Source organism: Heptranchias perlo, chromosome 41 (genome assembly GCF_035084215.1).
Source record: "Heptranchias perlo isolate sHepPer1 chromosome 41, sHepPer1.hap1, whole genome shotgun sequence".
NCBI classification, from domain to species: Eukaryota; Metazoa; Chordata; class Chondrichthyes; order Hexanchiformes; family Hexanchidae; genus Heptranchias; species Heptranchias perlo.
This window is the reverse complement of record NC_090365.1, coordinates 13,483,556-13,499,437: the sequence shown is the minus strand read 5'-3', so window position 1 is coordinate 13,499,437 and position 15,882 is coordinate 13,483,556. Positions and strand designations below refer to the sequence as shown.

The window sequence follows — 15,882 nt, the reverse complement described above, 5'->3', positions numbered from 1 at the left end:
GCAATGAAAGGCAGGAATCCTGGCCTATTTGTCCCTTCTCTAGCTCAGAGGTACTGAAACCAGTATTAACGCTGCCAGTTACCGACTCAGCACAGACTCTAGGTTAAATTGGGCTCAGTATTACACCCAGCAGTGCATAGGGAGTGCAAGTCTACCTATAACAACAACTTGCCTAATAGTGAAGCGATTATCAAACAAAATTTGACACTGAGCCACATAAGGAGATATTAGGACAAGTGCCCAAAAGCTTGGTCAAAGCGATAGCTTTTAAGGAGCGTCTTAAAGGAGACGAGAGAGGCAGAGAGGTTTAGGGAAGGAATTCCAGAGCTTAGGGCCTAGGCAGCTGAATGCACGGCCGCCAATGGTGGAGCGAAGGAAATCGGGGATGCGCAAGAGGCCAGAATTGGAGGAACTCAGAGATCTCGGAGAGTTGTAGGGCTGGAGGAGGTTACAGAGATAGGGAGGGGTGAGACCATGGAGGGATTTGAAAACAAGGATGAAAATTTTAAAATTGAGGCGTTGCCGGACCGGGAGCCAAAGTAGGACTTGGTGTGAATTAGGATACGGGCAGCAGAGGTTGGATGAGCTCAAGTTTACAGAAGGTGGAAGATGGGAGGCCAGCCAGGAGACCATTGGAATAGTCGAGTCTGGTGGTAACAATGGCATGGATGAGGGTTTTAGCAGCAGATGAGCTGAGGCAGGGGTGGAGATGGGCAACGTTACCTGCATCTCCAGTACTGGTGTAAGTCACTTCTAAATGGTTAAGAACATCTTAAGCACATCTTACCAGAATGGTAATGTGCTAATAGCACTCAATTGTCCAACGTCAGCTTAATAATTCAGAACATTGGACAGGTGCAGGGCGCATGCTAGTGGTGGGAGCAGAAAATTGCATGTAAGGTGTGAACAATTAAAGGGGAAATGGGGGATTAGGGGACAAAAATCCACGCAGTCTTAGGAAAGGCTTGAAAGCCATTTCACCCTGTTGGAGCCTCAGCTAAGGCTGAAGAAGGAGAGGGCTAAGAAGTGAAGGACAAAAATAGAGAGAGCGGAAACCCAATGTTTGGAAACCCATTACAAGCCTGCGGACCAGCGATGGAGCGGCCACGGCCTGGGAGGTGGGGCAGCGTGAGATGATTACAAGGAAGGGTGGCCCTGATTGCCTGGAAGGAGGTGGAAAGAGGCTCGAGGCTACAGCTGGCTGGTATTATTATGCTGCACGTTAGCTGCAGGTGTCCTTTTGCAGCGGATGACACAGCTCCGCATCTACCTCCCTGCTTACCTGCAGCCTGAGAGGATAGTTCCGCACAGTGTGCCAACGCCTGCAGAGATGGTTGATGGCATGTTGATGGGTGTGGCCAAGCAGGCTGTGCATCACCTTGGAACGCCTTCTTTCATGTGGTACCACTGAAGTGATGGCATGTCATAGTTGCAGTCCTCCCAAAGAACCATCCAGCTCAGTCAAGCCTTCAAATATCTGTGACATAAGTTATTCTGTCACCAGCAACGCTGAGAACTGAAGCCTCCACACGCACTAATCCTTTGCGAAAATGAGGCATCTGCACCTCTCCCTGTAAATGTAGATATCTAGGTGCTAACAGTCAAGCTCAGAGCATCCCTGATCTGCCTGGCATCCCTCCGCTGGTCCTCTTTTGTCCTCCAAATAATTCATAAGGTGGGAATTCCCATTGGGAAACCCATTAGACAAAAAGAAGCCTTCGAACAATTGCTTCATAAGCTCATGAGAACCTAATCAAGAGAAATTGTGCAGAAGTGGCTTTAAAACAATTGAATAAATCCTACCAGACCCCTTTAACCTTCTATATACAGCTCAGCACCTAGCAATGGTGGACACCCATTCTATAGGGACATGATGGTCCCTCAGTGTAATGCACACTGGGAATGTTGGGAAATTATTCCAGGTGGGCTTCCTGGCCCTCTGTGTTTTAAAGTGGGGATGTGCCTTGAACACAAACGCAACAGGAACCCGGTGGGACGGATCTCCACCGAGTCTTCCGAATGGCGATGCCCCACAAGCTGGTGCACACAGGGCGTAACTGAGGCGAAAATCAGGACCGACGAGTTTGTGATCTCAATTGGGCCCTTATGGCAAGGCACCAAAGTGAGGCCAGGTGTTCCCCCTTACATGGCAAATGGTGGTCTGAGGGGTGATGCCAGGGGTGAAGACTCCCTAAACCAGGAGGTTCTGCAATTTAGGCTGGGAGTGGACCCAGAGTATTAGTAGCAGCTGGTATGCCTCGCTTGGCATACCAAGCCTCCGCAAGGGTGTGCGTGGGCCCCACCTCAGGAGGCCGAGAGGACCATTGGCACAGTTGGGGGAGGGTGGCCTGGCTCTCCCCTCACACCCCATGGATGGGCACTGGAGTTTCTGGCAGGCATGGGCAGGTGGGCGCTGGAGAAGTGCCTGAGGTGATGAGGTGCTCTCCCACTGGCACCGCATACCCCGGTAGTGTTGGCGCTGGAGAGCGGGCGCCGCAGGCATCGCACCCCAAGGGCTATCAGGGCCAGCATGTTGGAGCCAGACACCGGCACTGCACAGAGAAAGAAAAAACAACTGCAAATGCTGGGTATCTGTAAGAAAAGCAAAACACAGCAGGCCAGTCAGTATCTGAGGGCAGGGAAAGAGAATAAGCGCAGCATTTTATGCTGAGCTTTATCACTACTGAGAAAAAAGGTCTCAATCCCAAATAGAATCAGAAAATCGTACAGCACAGAAGGAGGCCATTTGGCCCATTGTGCCTGTGCTGGCTCTTTGAGAGAGCAATCCAATTAGTCCCACTGCCCTGCACTTTCCCCATAGCCCTGCAAGTTTTCTCCCCTTCAAGTATTTACATTAACCTCTTTTTCGAAGCTGATGACCTCTCAGTATCTATCAGTAAAATTCCGCTATCTTTTCCTTTCAGCTTCACCTCTCTGTTGGGAATTGCATTATTTTCCTCTCTGAAGTGACTGACTGATCATTACCCAGCTAATAGGTCAGAGAAGGAAATCATTTGAGTAGAAAACTCATTAAAGTGTAAACAGCATAAACAATCATCGTGCTGGCATCTCTCCCTCCATCTGGATATTGGCACTGACAGGCCCTGCAGCGACTTTATCCGTTCCCTTTATCCTACTGCTTTTAGAGATATGCTTTCTTCATGCGTCAGCCTGAACAGCGAGAGGCTTAATCTCCCCATGCCACAATTTAACGCACCGATTAACAAGTTCATGTTAAATTCAATCTCTGGGCTTTAATTACTGCAGTCATCAACCTACGGGCTGAAACAAAACATGTTAACCCGCCCACTGAAAGTAAGGCATGGTCGAAAGTAAACCCCTGTAAGTGTCAGCGGGCCGATCTACCATGGGGTGCATCATAACTCTCCCGATTTGGTCCTCCTCTGACACACATGCATTTTCCAGAGCTGGAGCATGGGAACCTTGGTTGTTTCCCCCCCTCCCTTCTCTCCCTCCTCTCCTGCCCCTCGTCCCCAGCTCGTGGGGGCTGAGGCCACTTCCATTTCACCACCACTCCAGCTCAGATCAGCTCAGCTCAGCCCAGACCGACGATTGAACTTGAAAACATGCCTGGTCTGTGAGGCTCAATTCCTTTATCAGCCGAGCCATCAGGATGAGCCTTCTTTAAAAGCACAATACAGGACCAAGTATGCAGCAGGCAACCCATGCATGTAAAATAAGCACCAATACAGTTCAAGCTGGTACTGAATTTAAGAATCATCTTGTAGCTCTGTGTTTGGATTCCCAGCCCGGGAAGGGTATTGACATGTGGCTAATCAAATACTCACCCATCCACCATAAATATTAACAAGGTGTCTCTCTCCCAGCAGGGACAGCTGATGTAGGGGTTTAACCCCTCTGGTTAATGCATTAATATAAAATTCCTTTGTGGACAATTGAACTTTCATCTTAACAAGGTAACAACTGTGTTAAACTAGCACAGAAGGCAAGCTTACACAAGTTACATTATCGGTGCCCTATCAGAGCAATGTAAACCCCACAGTGGGTCTCCAGCTGGCTGGTAGGAATTACAAAGTTAACAATCTCCTCCTGCAGGTCAGAATAAATTTGCCAACTTCAGTCTAACAATTACTGTTGCCAGTATTAGTGGGCGAATATTTAACACATTCAGTATGACACTTTCTGCTATTTAAGCAGGGTGGATAACCGGATTAAATTAAACACTTAGACAAACACATTGAGTATTTGATCGCTAGTATGGCTAACGGCCTTGTGTGCACAATGCTTTACATAGAATTACATAGAATGTCCAGCGCAGAAACAGGTCATTCGGCCCAACTGGTCCATGCTGGTGATTATGCTCCACCTCCCACCTTACTTCATCTCACCATATCATCATATCCTTCTATTCCTTTCTCCCTCATGTGTTTATCTAGCTTCCCCTTAAATGCATCTATGTTATTCACCTCAACTACTCCTTGTGGTAGCGAGTTCCACATTCTAACCACTCTCTGGGTAAAGTTGTTTCTCCTGAATTTCTTATTGGATTTATTAGTGACCATCTTCTCTTTATGACCCCTAGTTTTGGTCTCCCCCACAAGGGGACATAAATATAAGATAGTCACTAATAAATTGAAATTGAAAATTCCCCTCTGATAATATGCCTTATCTGACTTAAGATCTAGATTGCATTGATCAGGGCTTGACTGAGATAAACCAAGATTTGAAGGAGCCAGGGAATAATTTGAGACATGGCAAGTGGACATGGGAGCCACAGTGGGTTACTACACTGTCCTTTACTTCTAAGATCGACGTCCAGCTCAGCTCGGACTAAGGGAATGAGACTCTCCCCTGTGTGTTGGTTGTGAGGGCCCTAGGTGAAATGAGTTTGGGCAAGCTTCGTTAAATTTATAGAGGGCACAAGTTGTTCTTAATTTGGCACCACAAGGAGGGCTAGTTTGGGGAATGGAAAAATCAGTAGAAGATTTTTATCTGATCTTGGAAGCATGTTATTGGGGCCAAGTAAAAGCAGCTTGTTCTACTTTATGCTGACACTCCAGGACTAACATTCCATCCCTGATGAGCACAAATATTCACAGATAAAGGTATAGTAAAGCACTGGGATCTTTCCATTCACCCCTGAGTCACTAGCGTTCAAAGGCACTTCACGGACCTGCATTGGGTCTATTGAGTCAGGGCTCAGTAAGAAATTCCTGTGTCCATGTCTTACTGTTTTTTGTCTGTCGGTTTCTCTCTTTTCCTTCACTCATAAGTCTGTACATCTTCTGAGGGATGAGGGAATCCCACACTGAATGGGGCTGGTGTAAAGCATGGTTTGGGTGCCAGCTGGGGACATGAATGTCCAAAACCTAGAGGCTTCCCCAGGGGCACCTTTACCGCATTTTGCAAATACCTGGTTGAACCCCGATCAGTTTGGGGGTTTCACTGATCCCCTACTCTTTTGTTGTCGTTGTCTGTGGAAACTAACTGTCTTCCTCATTCAGAGCAATTGGAGAGGATTGAAGAGGGAATGGATCAGATCAATAAGGACATGAAAGAAGCAGAAAAAAATCTGTCGGATCTGGGCAAATGCTGTGGTCTTTGTTCCTGCCCCTGCAATAAGTAGGTGTCGAATGTCGGTCCGAGGGGAAAGCTGCCTGCCTGCATGCCTGCCTGAAACCTGCTTGCTCAGAAATAATATGGTTCCATACGCCGCTGACAGGCTCATAAACCAAGTAGCACTTTGAGAATCAGTCTGCAAATATGCCAGTTTTTTCATTCCCTTAGAAATTAATTCCCAAGTTACATCATAATGAGATGAGCTGGAAATGCACCACAAGCCAGTCAGCATCTGAAAGGGAAAAAAGAACAACAACAACTTGCATTTATATAGCGCCTTTAAGTAAAACATCCCAAGGCATTTCACAGGAGCGTTATCAGACACAATTTGACACTGAACCACTTAAGGAGATATTAGGACAGGTGACCAAAAGCTTGGTCAAAGTGGTAGGTTTTAAGGAGCATCTTAAAGGAGAAGAGAGAGGTAGAGAGCCGGAGAGGTTTCGGGAGGGAATTCCAGAGCTTAGGGCCTAAGCAGCTCAAGGCACGGCCGCCAATGGTGGGGCAATGAAAATCAGGGATGCACAAGAGGTCAGCATTGGAGGAGCGCTGAGATCTCGGATGGTTGTAGGGCTGGAGGAGGTTACAGAGATAGGGAGGGGCGAGGCCATGGAGGGATTTGAAAACAGCATATTGAGACGTTCCTGGACCAGGAGCCAATGTAGGTCAGCGAGCACATGGGTGATGGGTGAATGGGACTGGTGCGAGTTAGGATGCGGGCAGCAGAGTTTTGGATGCAGCTTATTTCGGTGACAAATGTTAGTCAAGTAAGATACTTGACTGCTTAGAAATAAGATAGCCAGCGACAAACTTATAAACCTCCTGCTGTTGAATACTGTGCTTGCCAATTGTACTTGTGATGCTCTACTTGCAAGCACAATAATTCAGTATGGAAACAGCCTCAGTACAACACATGCATTTGGTGTCTTCTAACATGTTCATTATTAGCAAAATTAATGTAAAGAAAAGGGTACCTGCGCGAAGATCACCTCCCGAGCTCTGAAACAACACAGGAAAGACAAAGGTGAGTAAACAGCCTCAGGATGGAAAGGAAAGCAATGGAAATGGACTGACTATAGGATAATTGGCTGACCGCATGCTCCTACCAGGTCACAGAATCAACAACAGGGGTTGTAGTCTTATCTGTTGGTTGCAGCTCCATTCAAGCATGGCTCTTGCCTGGGAGCATAGGATCAGTGAATTTATTCACAATTTAAATTATCCCACCTGTTGTATCTTTTACATGTTGTTATCAGTGGAATTTCTAACTGTTGGCCGGCAACCCCCAATAAAATAAAGACGTGCATTTATGTCGCACCTTTCACAACCTCAGGATGTCCCAAGGCGCTTTACAGCCAATGAAGTACTTCTAAAGTATAATCATTGTTGTAATGTAGGAAACGCGGCAGCCAATTTGCGCACAGCAAGGTCCCACAAACAGTAATGCGATAATGACCAGATAATCTGTTTTAGGTGTTGTTTGAAGGATAAATATTAGCCAGGACACCCCTGGTCTTCTATCAAAATAGTGCCATGGGATCTTTTACATCCATCTGAGAGGGCAGACAGGGCCTCAGTTTAGCATCTAATCTGAACAACAGCACAGCACTCCACTGACATATCAGCCTAGATTTTGTGCTCAAGCCTCTGGAGTGGGACTTGAGCCCATGACTTTCTGATTTAGAAGCAAGAGTGCTAACCACTGACACTTGATGCTAATAAAGAAAGGATATAGTGAATCAGACAGACTTCACAGATGGTTGGAAACAGTTTGCTTGTACCTCATTCATCAAATCTCCCATTGTTTGAAAGGTCCAAGACCCAGAAAGAGGTGAAGCTTTGGGCTGACCCACCCGAGCACGGCCAGAGCCTTCTTAGGATCAAAATTTCAAACTGTACCAATCCCTCCTCTGTAGGAATACAGATGTTCCAGTGATTCGTGAACCTGGACAGTGGTCAGTCAAAGAAAGTCACATGTAGTTTCATTTATCAAAGCGATTATTTAATGGTTTAAACAATTCACACAAACATCAAGCAAATCAAGCAATACATTCAACCTTAAAAACCAAGGATTTCAGCATCGAGGCAGTTAGAGTGATCAGCTCTCTCGTAGATCTTGAGGCTCTTCTTCTTCTTGGATGTCCTTCAGCGAAGCTTCATCAGGATCCTCCGACTGCAGTAAAGAAGCTGGCACAATGTCCCGTCTTTAGGTGATTTTTGGCAGTTGGGATGTCAGCAAAAGTTAAGAACAGTCCCATTTTGGCCACTCACCTACTGTTGCATTAATGATGGACAGTTGGCTGAGCCACTCAAAACCGCGTGAACTCTGACGCAGTCTTTCCGCGGCGTGAAACCTGCTTTGGTCTCTCATCCCTGGGAACCCAGAGGCTGTAGTTTTAGTTGTCTTTCCCAAGGATTTCTAACTGTCTCAGCACTTTTTCCAAGTCAGTTGTTTTTCCAAGTCAGTTGTTTTGAGAACCAAAGGCCTGTTTGAAGTTTCGTTCTTATCAGTCATTGTTGAAAACCGAAGCTTCTCTGAAGTTTCTGCATATTGCAGCCTTTGCAGTTTTAAACTTATAATGTCCAAATGTAATGTCCAATTTCCTTCACCTCTGCAGATCTGATTGCCCCAATGGGACACCAGCCTGCCAGCATTGTGCAGGCGCCACAGGCCGACTGCTTTTTCCTCAGTGACTCCTCTCGCTGGAAGATTCTGGTCACCTCGGTTGTCATCCCCGTGGAGATAAATGATAAAGATGCTGAGTGGAGATGTGGTCTGAAATATGCCCTTCCCCGAATGGCAGCACAACATGTTCCTACATAGAATAGAATCATAGAACAGTACAGCACAGAAGGAGGCCATTCGGCCCATCGTGCCCCTGCCGGCTCTTTGAAAGAGCTATCAAATTAGTCTCACCCCCCTGCCCTTTCCCCATAGCTCTGCAATTTTTTCCCTTCAAGTATTTATCCAATTCCCTTTTGAAAGTTATTATTGAATCTGCTTCCACCACCCTTTCAGGCAGTGTATTTCAGGTGAGAACAACTCGCTGCGTAAAAAAAATTCTTCTTATCTCCCTTCTGATTCTTTTGCCAATTATTTTAAATCTGTGTCCTCTGGTTACCGACCCTCCTGCCAGTGGAAACAGTTTCTCCTTATTTACTCTATCAAAACCCCTCATGATTTTGAACGCCTCTTTTAAATCTCCCCTTAATCTTCTCTGTTCTAAGGAGAACAATCCCAGCTTCTCCAGTCTCTCCACATAACTGAAACCCCTCACCCCAGGTACCATTCTGGTAAATCTCCTCTCTAAGGCCTTGACATCATGGATTTCTTCACCCTCCGTTTGTCTGTATGGCTTCAAATGGAAAGAATGCATTGAAAGCTGTGGTGATTATGGCCATAGGTGCCCCAAGTTCAGCTATGTTACTTCTGGTTGTAAAGTGACCCCATAAGTGACCTATGTTCCACACACAGTGGTGATATAAGATGCGGTTGGGCCACTAAAGAGTACCGAGATAGGACGCTGCCCTCAGGAACTGTTACATGGAATTACATAGATTGTACAGCACAGAAACATGCCATTCGGCCCTACTGGCCCATGCCGGTGTTTGTGCTGCACAGGAGCCTCCTCCCTCCTTAGTTCATCTAACCCTATCAACATATCCTTCTATTCCTTTCTCCCTCATGTGCTTATACAGCTTCCCCTAAGACTCAATGTAATGGAATGCTGATGGTCTCCTCTCTTTCACGGCTGGCAAGTGTTGTGGGCAGAATGAGTCTGGGCAGTTCCGGGAGACTGCTCAGCTCAGCGCACGGAACTGCTGAGAAACAACAGAAAGAAAGAAAGGACCCGCATTTATATAGCACATTACACGCCCTCAGGAGGTCCCAAAGCGCTTTACAGCCAATGAAGCACTTTTTGAAGTGTAGTCACTGTTGTAATGTAGGAAATGCGGCAGCCAATTTGCGCACAGCAAGATCCCACATACTGCAATGAGATGATAACCAGATAATCTGTTTTTGTGATGTTGGTTGAGAGATAGACATTGGCCACGACACCTGGAGAACTCGCCTGCTCTTCTTCGAAATAGTGCCAATGGGATCTTTTACGTCCACCCGAGAGGGCAGATGGGGCCTTAGTTTGACGTCTCATCCGAAAGACTGCACCTCCAACAGTGCAGTACTCCCTCAGTACTGCACTGGAGTGTCAGCCTAGATTACATGCTCAAGTCTCTATAGAGCAGGGCTTGAACCCACAACCTTCTCAGAGGCGAGAGTGCTACCCACTGGGCAGTGACAGAGTGGCATAATGCGCTGGTGGATTGGTGAAGATAGGTTTTTGTCACCACGTGTCCAGGTAAGGGTGATCAGAGAGGTAGTCAAACCAGAAGTGGGATACAGGAAGGGAGCATGCATACTCCACTTCCTACAGGTTAGCTACTTTTTCTTGTACCCGCTCCAGGATTGTGACGGTGTTAGAAGATATAACAACATTCAAGTTGTGCACAACTCAATAGAAAAAATAATATTTTATAGACAAGGAAAATGGAATTTATGATATCTGCAGTGTGAACTACCTTCAGGATGCACTGCAGCAACTCACCAAGCCTTCTTTGAACAGCACCTCCCAAACCCACGACCTCCACCATCTAGAAGGACAAGGGCAGCAGGTGCATGGGAACACCATCACCACCAGGTTCACCTCCAAGTCACACACCATCCCGACTTGAACATACATCACCATTTCTTCATCGTCGCTGGGTCGAAATCCTGGAACTCCCTTCCTAACAGCACTGTGGGAGAACCATCACCACACGGACTGCAGCGGCTCAAGGAGAAGGCCCACCACCACCTTCTCAAGGGGCAACTAGGGATGGGCAACAAATGCCAGCCTTGCCAGCGATGCCCACATCCCGAGAACAAATAAAAAGAAAAAACTTGGTCAGATATGTGTCCACAATTCACATAGCTCCACAATTTCCATCAGTATCCATGTTTCTATTTCCATCTATATGTCTCATGCTACTTTGTTTGTGAATTCCTATTTCCTGCTGTGATATGGTCACAACAGTTAGCCAGTCGCTGGGGTGTTTTAACTGTTACTAGAAAATATTTCTCTGCAGTGTAAGGCTGCAACAGTGCAAATTTATGAAGCTGCTGGAGTTATAACTTTCCTACGTTACTAGCAGGCAAGAACAGAGCCCAGGTTGAAACTTGCATTTCTCCATTCAGTGAGCAATAGTTACATTTTATAAGACAACATTTTGCACCGGAAACCCAGAGCAGCTTCTTCCCTGATATAGAACCACATTCTATTTCAGTAAGTGAGTCAGAACCCAAAGGGACAAAATTTTCCATTGTCTGCCTGCACGGGTCCAATACCTGCTTCCCCAGTGTTTGCTGGAAGTCAGCATCCTCACTGCAATATAGAGGCATATCAGAAGCACCCTGAGGGGTGTCAGAGAGTGCTGTGAATCCCTCCTTTATTTCAAAACATTCCTTTATCCTTGACCCCCGGATGCTAATGTCGTTATAATGTTGTGAGTTGCAGTCATAGAATGGTTACAGCCATTCAGCCCGTCGAGTCCATGCCGGCTCTCTGCAAGAGCAGTCCAGCTAGTCCCACTCCCCCGCCCTTTCCCCATAAGCCCATCCAAAATTGGGACTATCACACAATCTGCTTTCAGCTATTCAGTCCAGTGTGGCTGACTCGCCCAGAGAGGCCACGAGGGCAGGAAATGTGGGGCATGGCAATGCCGTGCAGTCACCTCCACTCGGATTAGGGTTTAAGCACCAGTAGCGGTATGGTTCAATTTAGAACTCCCCCCAACCCAGTCTAGAATTAATTTGTAAGCCTAGAAATTATTGTTAAAATCTTAGTGGACAAATGCTTAACCCATTCATATGACATTTCTCTGTCCACTGTTTTACGGAGCTGTTTATTTTAAGTAGTAGATGGAGGAATGTCGTGAGAACAGGTTAAGTGTTTGTCCGCCAATGTCATCTTCTACCCTGTATAGGGAAAATAGAAATGAAAGAAAAAGTTATTTTTTCAGTAAATCCAGAAAGGGGCTGTAACATTAGTTTCCAGTTAATGAACCCAAACGTGACCTCTCTATGGGCTATGTGCTGAATTCAGTAATCCTGAGGATCCTGACACAGAACATCTCAAGGTAGGAAGGCTGATTAGTGATAGAACTACAACACTGTAGTGCTGAATCTCTGATGCCTGCTTCCATCGAGCAAGGTCTCGAGTTGGGAGCACAAGATCGCTAAATAAACAGAGTTTTATTTTGAAACATTACCCCTTTGTTGAAATCTCTACATTCCCCAGCACTCCCCCGTTGTAGAGGGCACTTGGCCTGCTCTATGATTCTTCTATCCCACTGGTCGCTAGGAGATACACAAGAGCAGCCTAGAATGAGTCAACATCAAGTTTTTTGCCCTTGCCTGTGGAACAGTGCTTGGTTTCCGAATGGCATGGCTGAGATTGAGAACCCACTGTGTAGACAACTGGCATAAACCGTGGTTTTGTGACCTGAGCTATTAGCACCATGAAGTATGAAACTACAAGCAAACAAGACATCAAAGCTGGGAGTTACAATCTGAGCCATGGGTATACAACTTGGCCACAGGTGTACGGAGCTAGCTGTAGGTATACAGAGCTTGGCCGTAGATATACAAAGCTGGTCGTGGGTATACAGAGCTGGCCATAGGTATACAAAGCTGGCTGTAGGTATACAGAGCATGGCCGTAGGTATACAGAGCTGGCCGTAGCTATACAAACCTGGCCGTAGGTATACAGAGCATGGCTGTAGGTATACAGAGCTGGCCACAGATTTACACAGCTTGACCATAGGTATATAGAGCTAGCCGTAGGTATACAGAGCTGGCCATAAGTATACAAATCTGGCCGTAGGTATACAGAGTTGGCTGTAGGTATACAGAGCTTGGCTGTAGGTATACTGAGCTGGCCATAGGTATACAGAGCTTGGCTGTAGGTATACAGAGCTGGCCGTAGGTATACAGAGCAGATCGTAGCTGCACAGAGCTGGCTGTAGGTATACAGAGTTGGCCGTAGGTATACAGAGCTGGCCATAGATATTCAGAGATGACCATAGGTATACAGAGCTGGCTGTAGGTATACAGAGCTGGCTGTAGGTATACAGGCTAGCTGTACAATTTTGCAACCTCTACTTAAGTTGGTTATGAGGGCCCCTTCCCAACCTGCCCCTTTCTATTCTGCCATCTGGGGAGTTTCTTTTTTACCACCTTCATATAAGAGAATTGAAATATATAAGTTTGTTAAATTCATGCAGCTGTTTCCTTTGTATAAAAGATACTAAAGAATTTATACAAGTATGAAATCAAATCTCATATCTTTCTAACTATAATAGTGAATTGCCCGAGGCATTGCTCATGGTCAATTGAATCTAAGTTTTTTTATATACAAGATGGCGACAGTGTTGGGAGAAAGACTTCAGAATCTTACTCCAGAGAGTCATCTAGTGGCTGGCATCTGCAACTACACCATCGTGACAGCTGACATAGCAAAATTGAATTGGGAAAGGACTTTGCATTTATATAGCACCTTTCACGCCCTCAGGACGTCCCAAAGCGCTTTACAGCCAATTGAGGTACTTTTGAAGTGTAGTCACTGTTGTAATGTAGAGAAACGTAGTAATTTACAATGGTAAATGTTGACACAAAAGTGTGACTAAAAAACGTGACAGCAGGAAGTAATGTTTGTGGTCAGGAAGTGCACGCCATGCACCAGATTTTGAATACTAAGTATAAAAGCTTTAACTTCTCTTCTTTCAAGCAGTACCTTTTAAAAGACTAAGACCCAGCATCAGCACTTTGAGCAATTATTTTAAAGCAGGACTGTAATAGTTTTCCTGGACTCTCACATCCGAGCCCATAGAACCAGCTTCAACATCTTCAGGACAGAAGAAGGGAAAATTGATGGGGAAAGAAAAAACAGGTATACACCTAACACAGTTACATAAAAGAGTGTTTTTAAAAATACCTTTTTATGGGTGTGCATATTTGGTGAAACCACGATACACTTTGATTGCACGTTGCTTGCGGTAGAGTAACGATGAGACATTGGGTTTGCTGGCATGCCTTTGCATGCTCTGGAGTGATTACAGTTTGAAGCAATTTGTTGCCTGGTTTCAGCTTCTTACTCACAACTCACAGTGAGATAGTTTGAATAAACATGAGGGAAAATCTCTTGGAAAATATACATTTGTAAAAAGATATTACACAAAGCGTTAGTAATTATTGTGTTGCCAGTGGGTTTCCCACTGACCGTGTGTAGACTATGGGCACTGTGTGTAACTAGGGAAGTGTTGCACTTTAAACAATGGTGATTTTGAAACAACCAAACTCCTTGTTCATTTTCTCCTTCTAAGGCTAAAGAACTTTGAGGCAGGAGGAGCCTACAAGAAGGTGTGGGGAAATAACCAGGATGGTGTAGTGGCAAGCCAGCCCGCCCGAGTGATGGACGATCGGGAACAGATGGCGATGAGCGGTGGATACATCCGAAGGTAAAGGATTTTGTTTTAAGAAAATCAGAAGTTGTTAATTCCCAATCGGAAAGATGTTAAATGGACATTCTTTGAACTGCTGGTAGGAGGTGCTCATTCTGTGCCTATGCATATTCGTCCATTTGTGCTGAACACACATTGCAGGTTGCTGCCAGACTGAAATGTGCCGTGACTGGAATCTGCTGTCACCACAGCACAGAGTGAACATCTTAACTACTATGTTGATAAATGGCCTCTGTCATAGTTCCAAGGCTATTAAAATAGGAATTACATTCCTGCAGATGGCAAACGAGCTCTAACATGGTACCCCATGGAGTGCTGGGACATGGTACATCTTAGAGTGCTGGGATATGGTACATCTTAGAGTGCTGGGATATGGTGCATCTTAGCGTGCTGGGATATGGTACATCTTAGAGTGCTGGGATATGGTACATCTTAGAGTGCTGGGATATGGTACATCTTAGAGTGCTGGGATATGGTACATCTTAGCGTGCTGGGATATGGTACATCTTAGCGTGCTGGGATATGGTACATCTTAGCGTGCTGGGATATGGTACATCTTAGAGTGCTGGGATATGGTACATCTTAGCGTGCTGGGATATGGTACATCTTAGCGTGCTGGGATATGGTACATCTTAGAGTGCTGGGATATGGTACATCTTAGAGTGCTGGGATATGGTACATCTTAGAGTGCTGGGATATGGTACGTCTTAGAGTGCTGGGATATGGTACGTCTTAGAGTGCTGGGATATGGTACATCTTAGAGTGCTGGGATATGGTACATCTTAGAGTGCTGGGATATGGTACCTCTATTCCCTCACACAGCAAGATGTTAACTCCTCCACTGTGGCTTGGCACCGGGGTAGTGGATGTTGGATGCTTTCCAAAAGGGAAGGAGTGAAAATCAGAGGGAGAGTCTCATACACCACCTAGAGGATGGTTCAGAACATCACTGGTTCATCTCACATGATGGTCAGTAATGCTTCTTCTCTGGTTTGAGATGAGAACTGCAATAACTCAATTGTACAGAGGTACTTGAGGCACTACAGTGATTTAAACCCACAACAGTTTGAAGTGAGTTTTAGGGTTGCTGTGTCATAGAATCATAGAATGATACAGCGCAGAAGGAGGCCATTCGGCCCATCGTGCCTGTGTCAGCTCTTTGGTAGAGCTAGCCAATTAGTCCCACTCCCCTGCTCTTTCCCAATAGCCCTGTAAATGTTTTCCCTTCAAGTAATTACCCAATTCCTTTTGAAAGTTACTATTGAATCTGCTTCCATCACCCTTTCAGGCAGCGCATTCCAGATCTTAACAACTCGCTGCATAAAAAAAAATGTTTCCTCATGTCGCCTTTGGTTCTTTTGCCAATCACCTTAAACCTGTGTCCTCTGGTTATCGACCCTTCTGCCACTGGAAACAGTTTCTACTTATTGATTTGTCCTTATTTATTCTATTAAAACCGTGTCACTGAACTACTTCAGATGATGTATTCAAGTGTTTTTCGCCCAATTTCGCCCCCACCCCCAACTCTCCTGAATGCACTGACTTCTATTGTATGCTTCCACTACATAGAGATGATCACTGGTCAAATGCCAGTGGCCAATCTCTATGTAGGAGCCTACACAGTGAAAGTTGGCTGGCTCTTTTGCTTTGGGGAGGGGGACCCATCATAGATGGCCCTGTTGTCACCTGATATCCACACATAAGCAGGAATAGTGAGAACTGGGG

General features: G+C 45.7%; 1 protein-coding gene across 1 annotated transcript in view; it reads left to right on the top strand.

The window, feature by feature from the left end:
• LOC137306072 (synaptosomal-associated protein 25) overlaps nt 1–15,882 on the top strand; it is a 102,324-nt gene that overhangs the window by 70,491 nt on the left and 15,951 nt on the right. The window contains exons 4-5 of the mRNA XM_067975137.1: nt 5,487–5,604; nt 14,020–14,154. Of these exons, the coding sequence (XP_067831238.1) occupies nt 5,487–5,604; nt 14,020–14,154 (253 nt within the window). The remainder of the gene's footprint in view (nt 1–5,486; nt 5,605–14,019; nt 14,155–15,882) is intronic.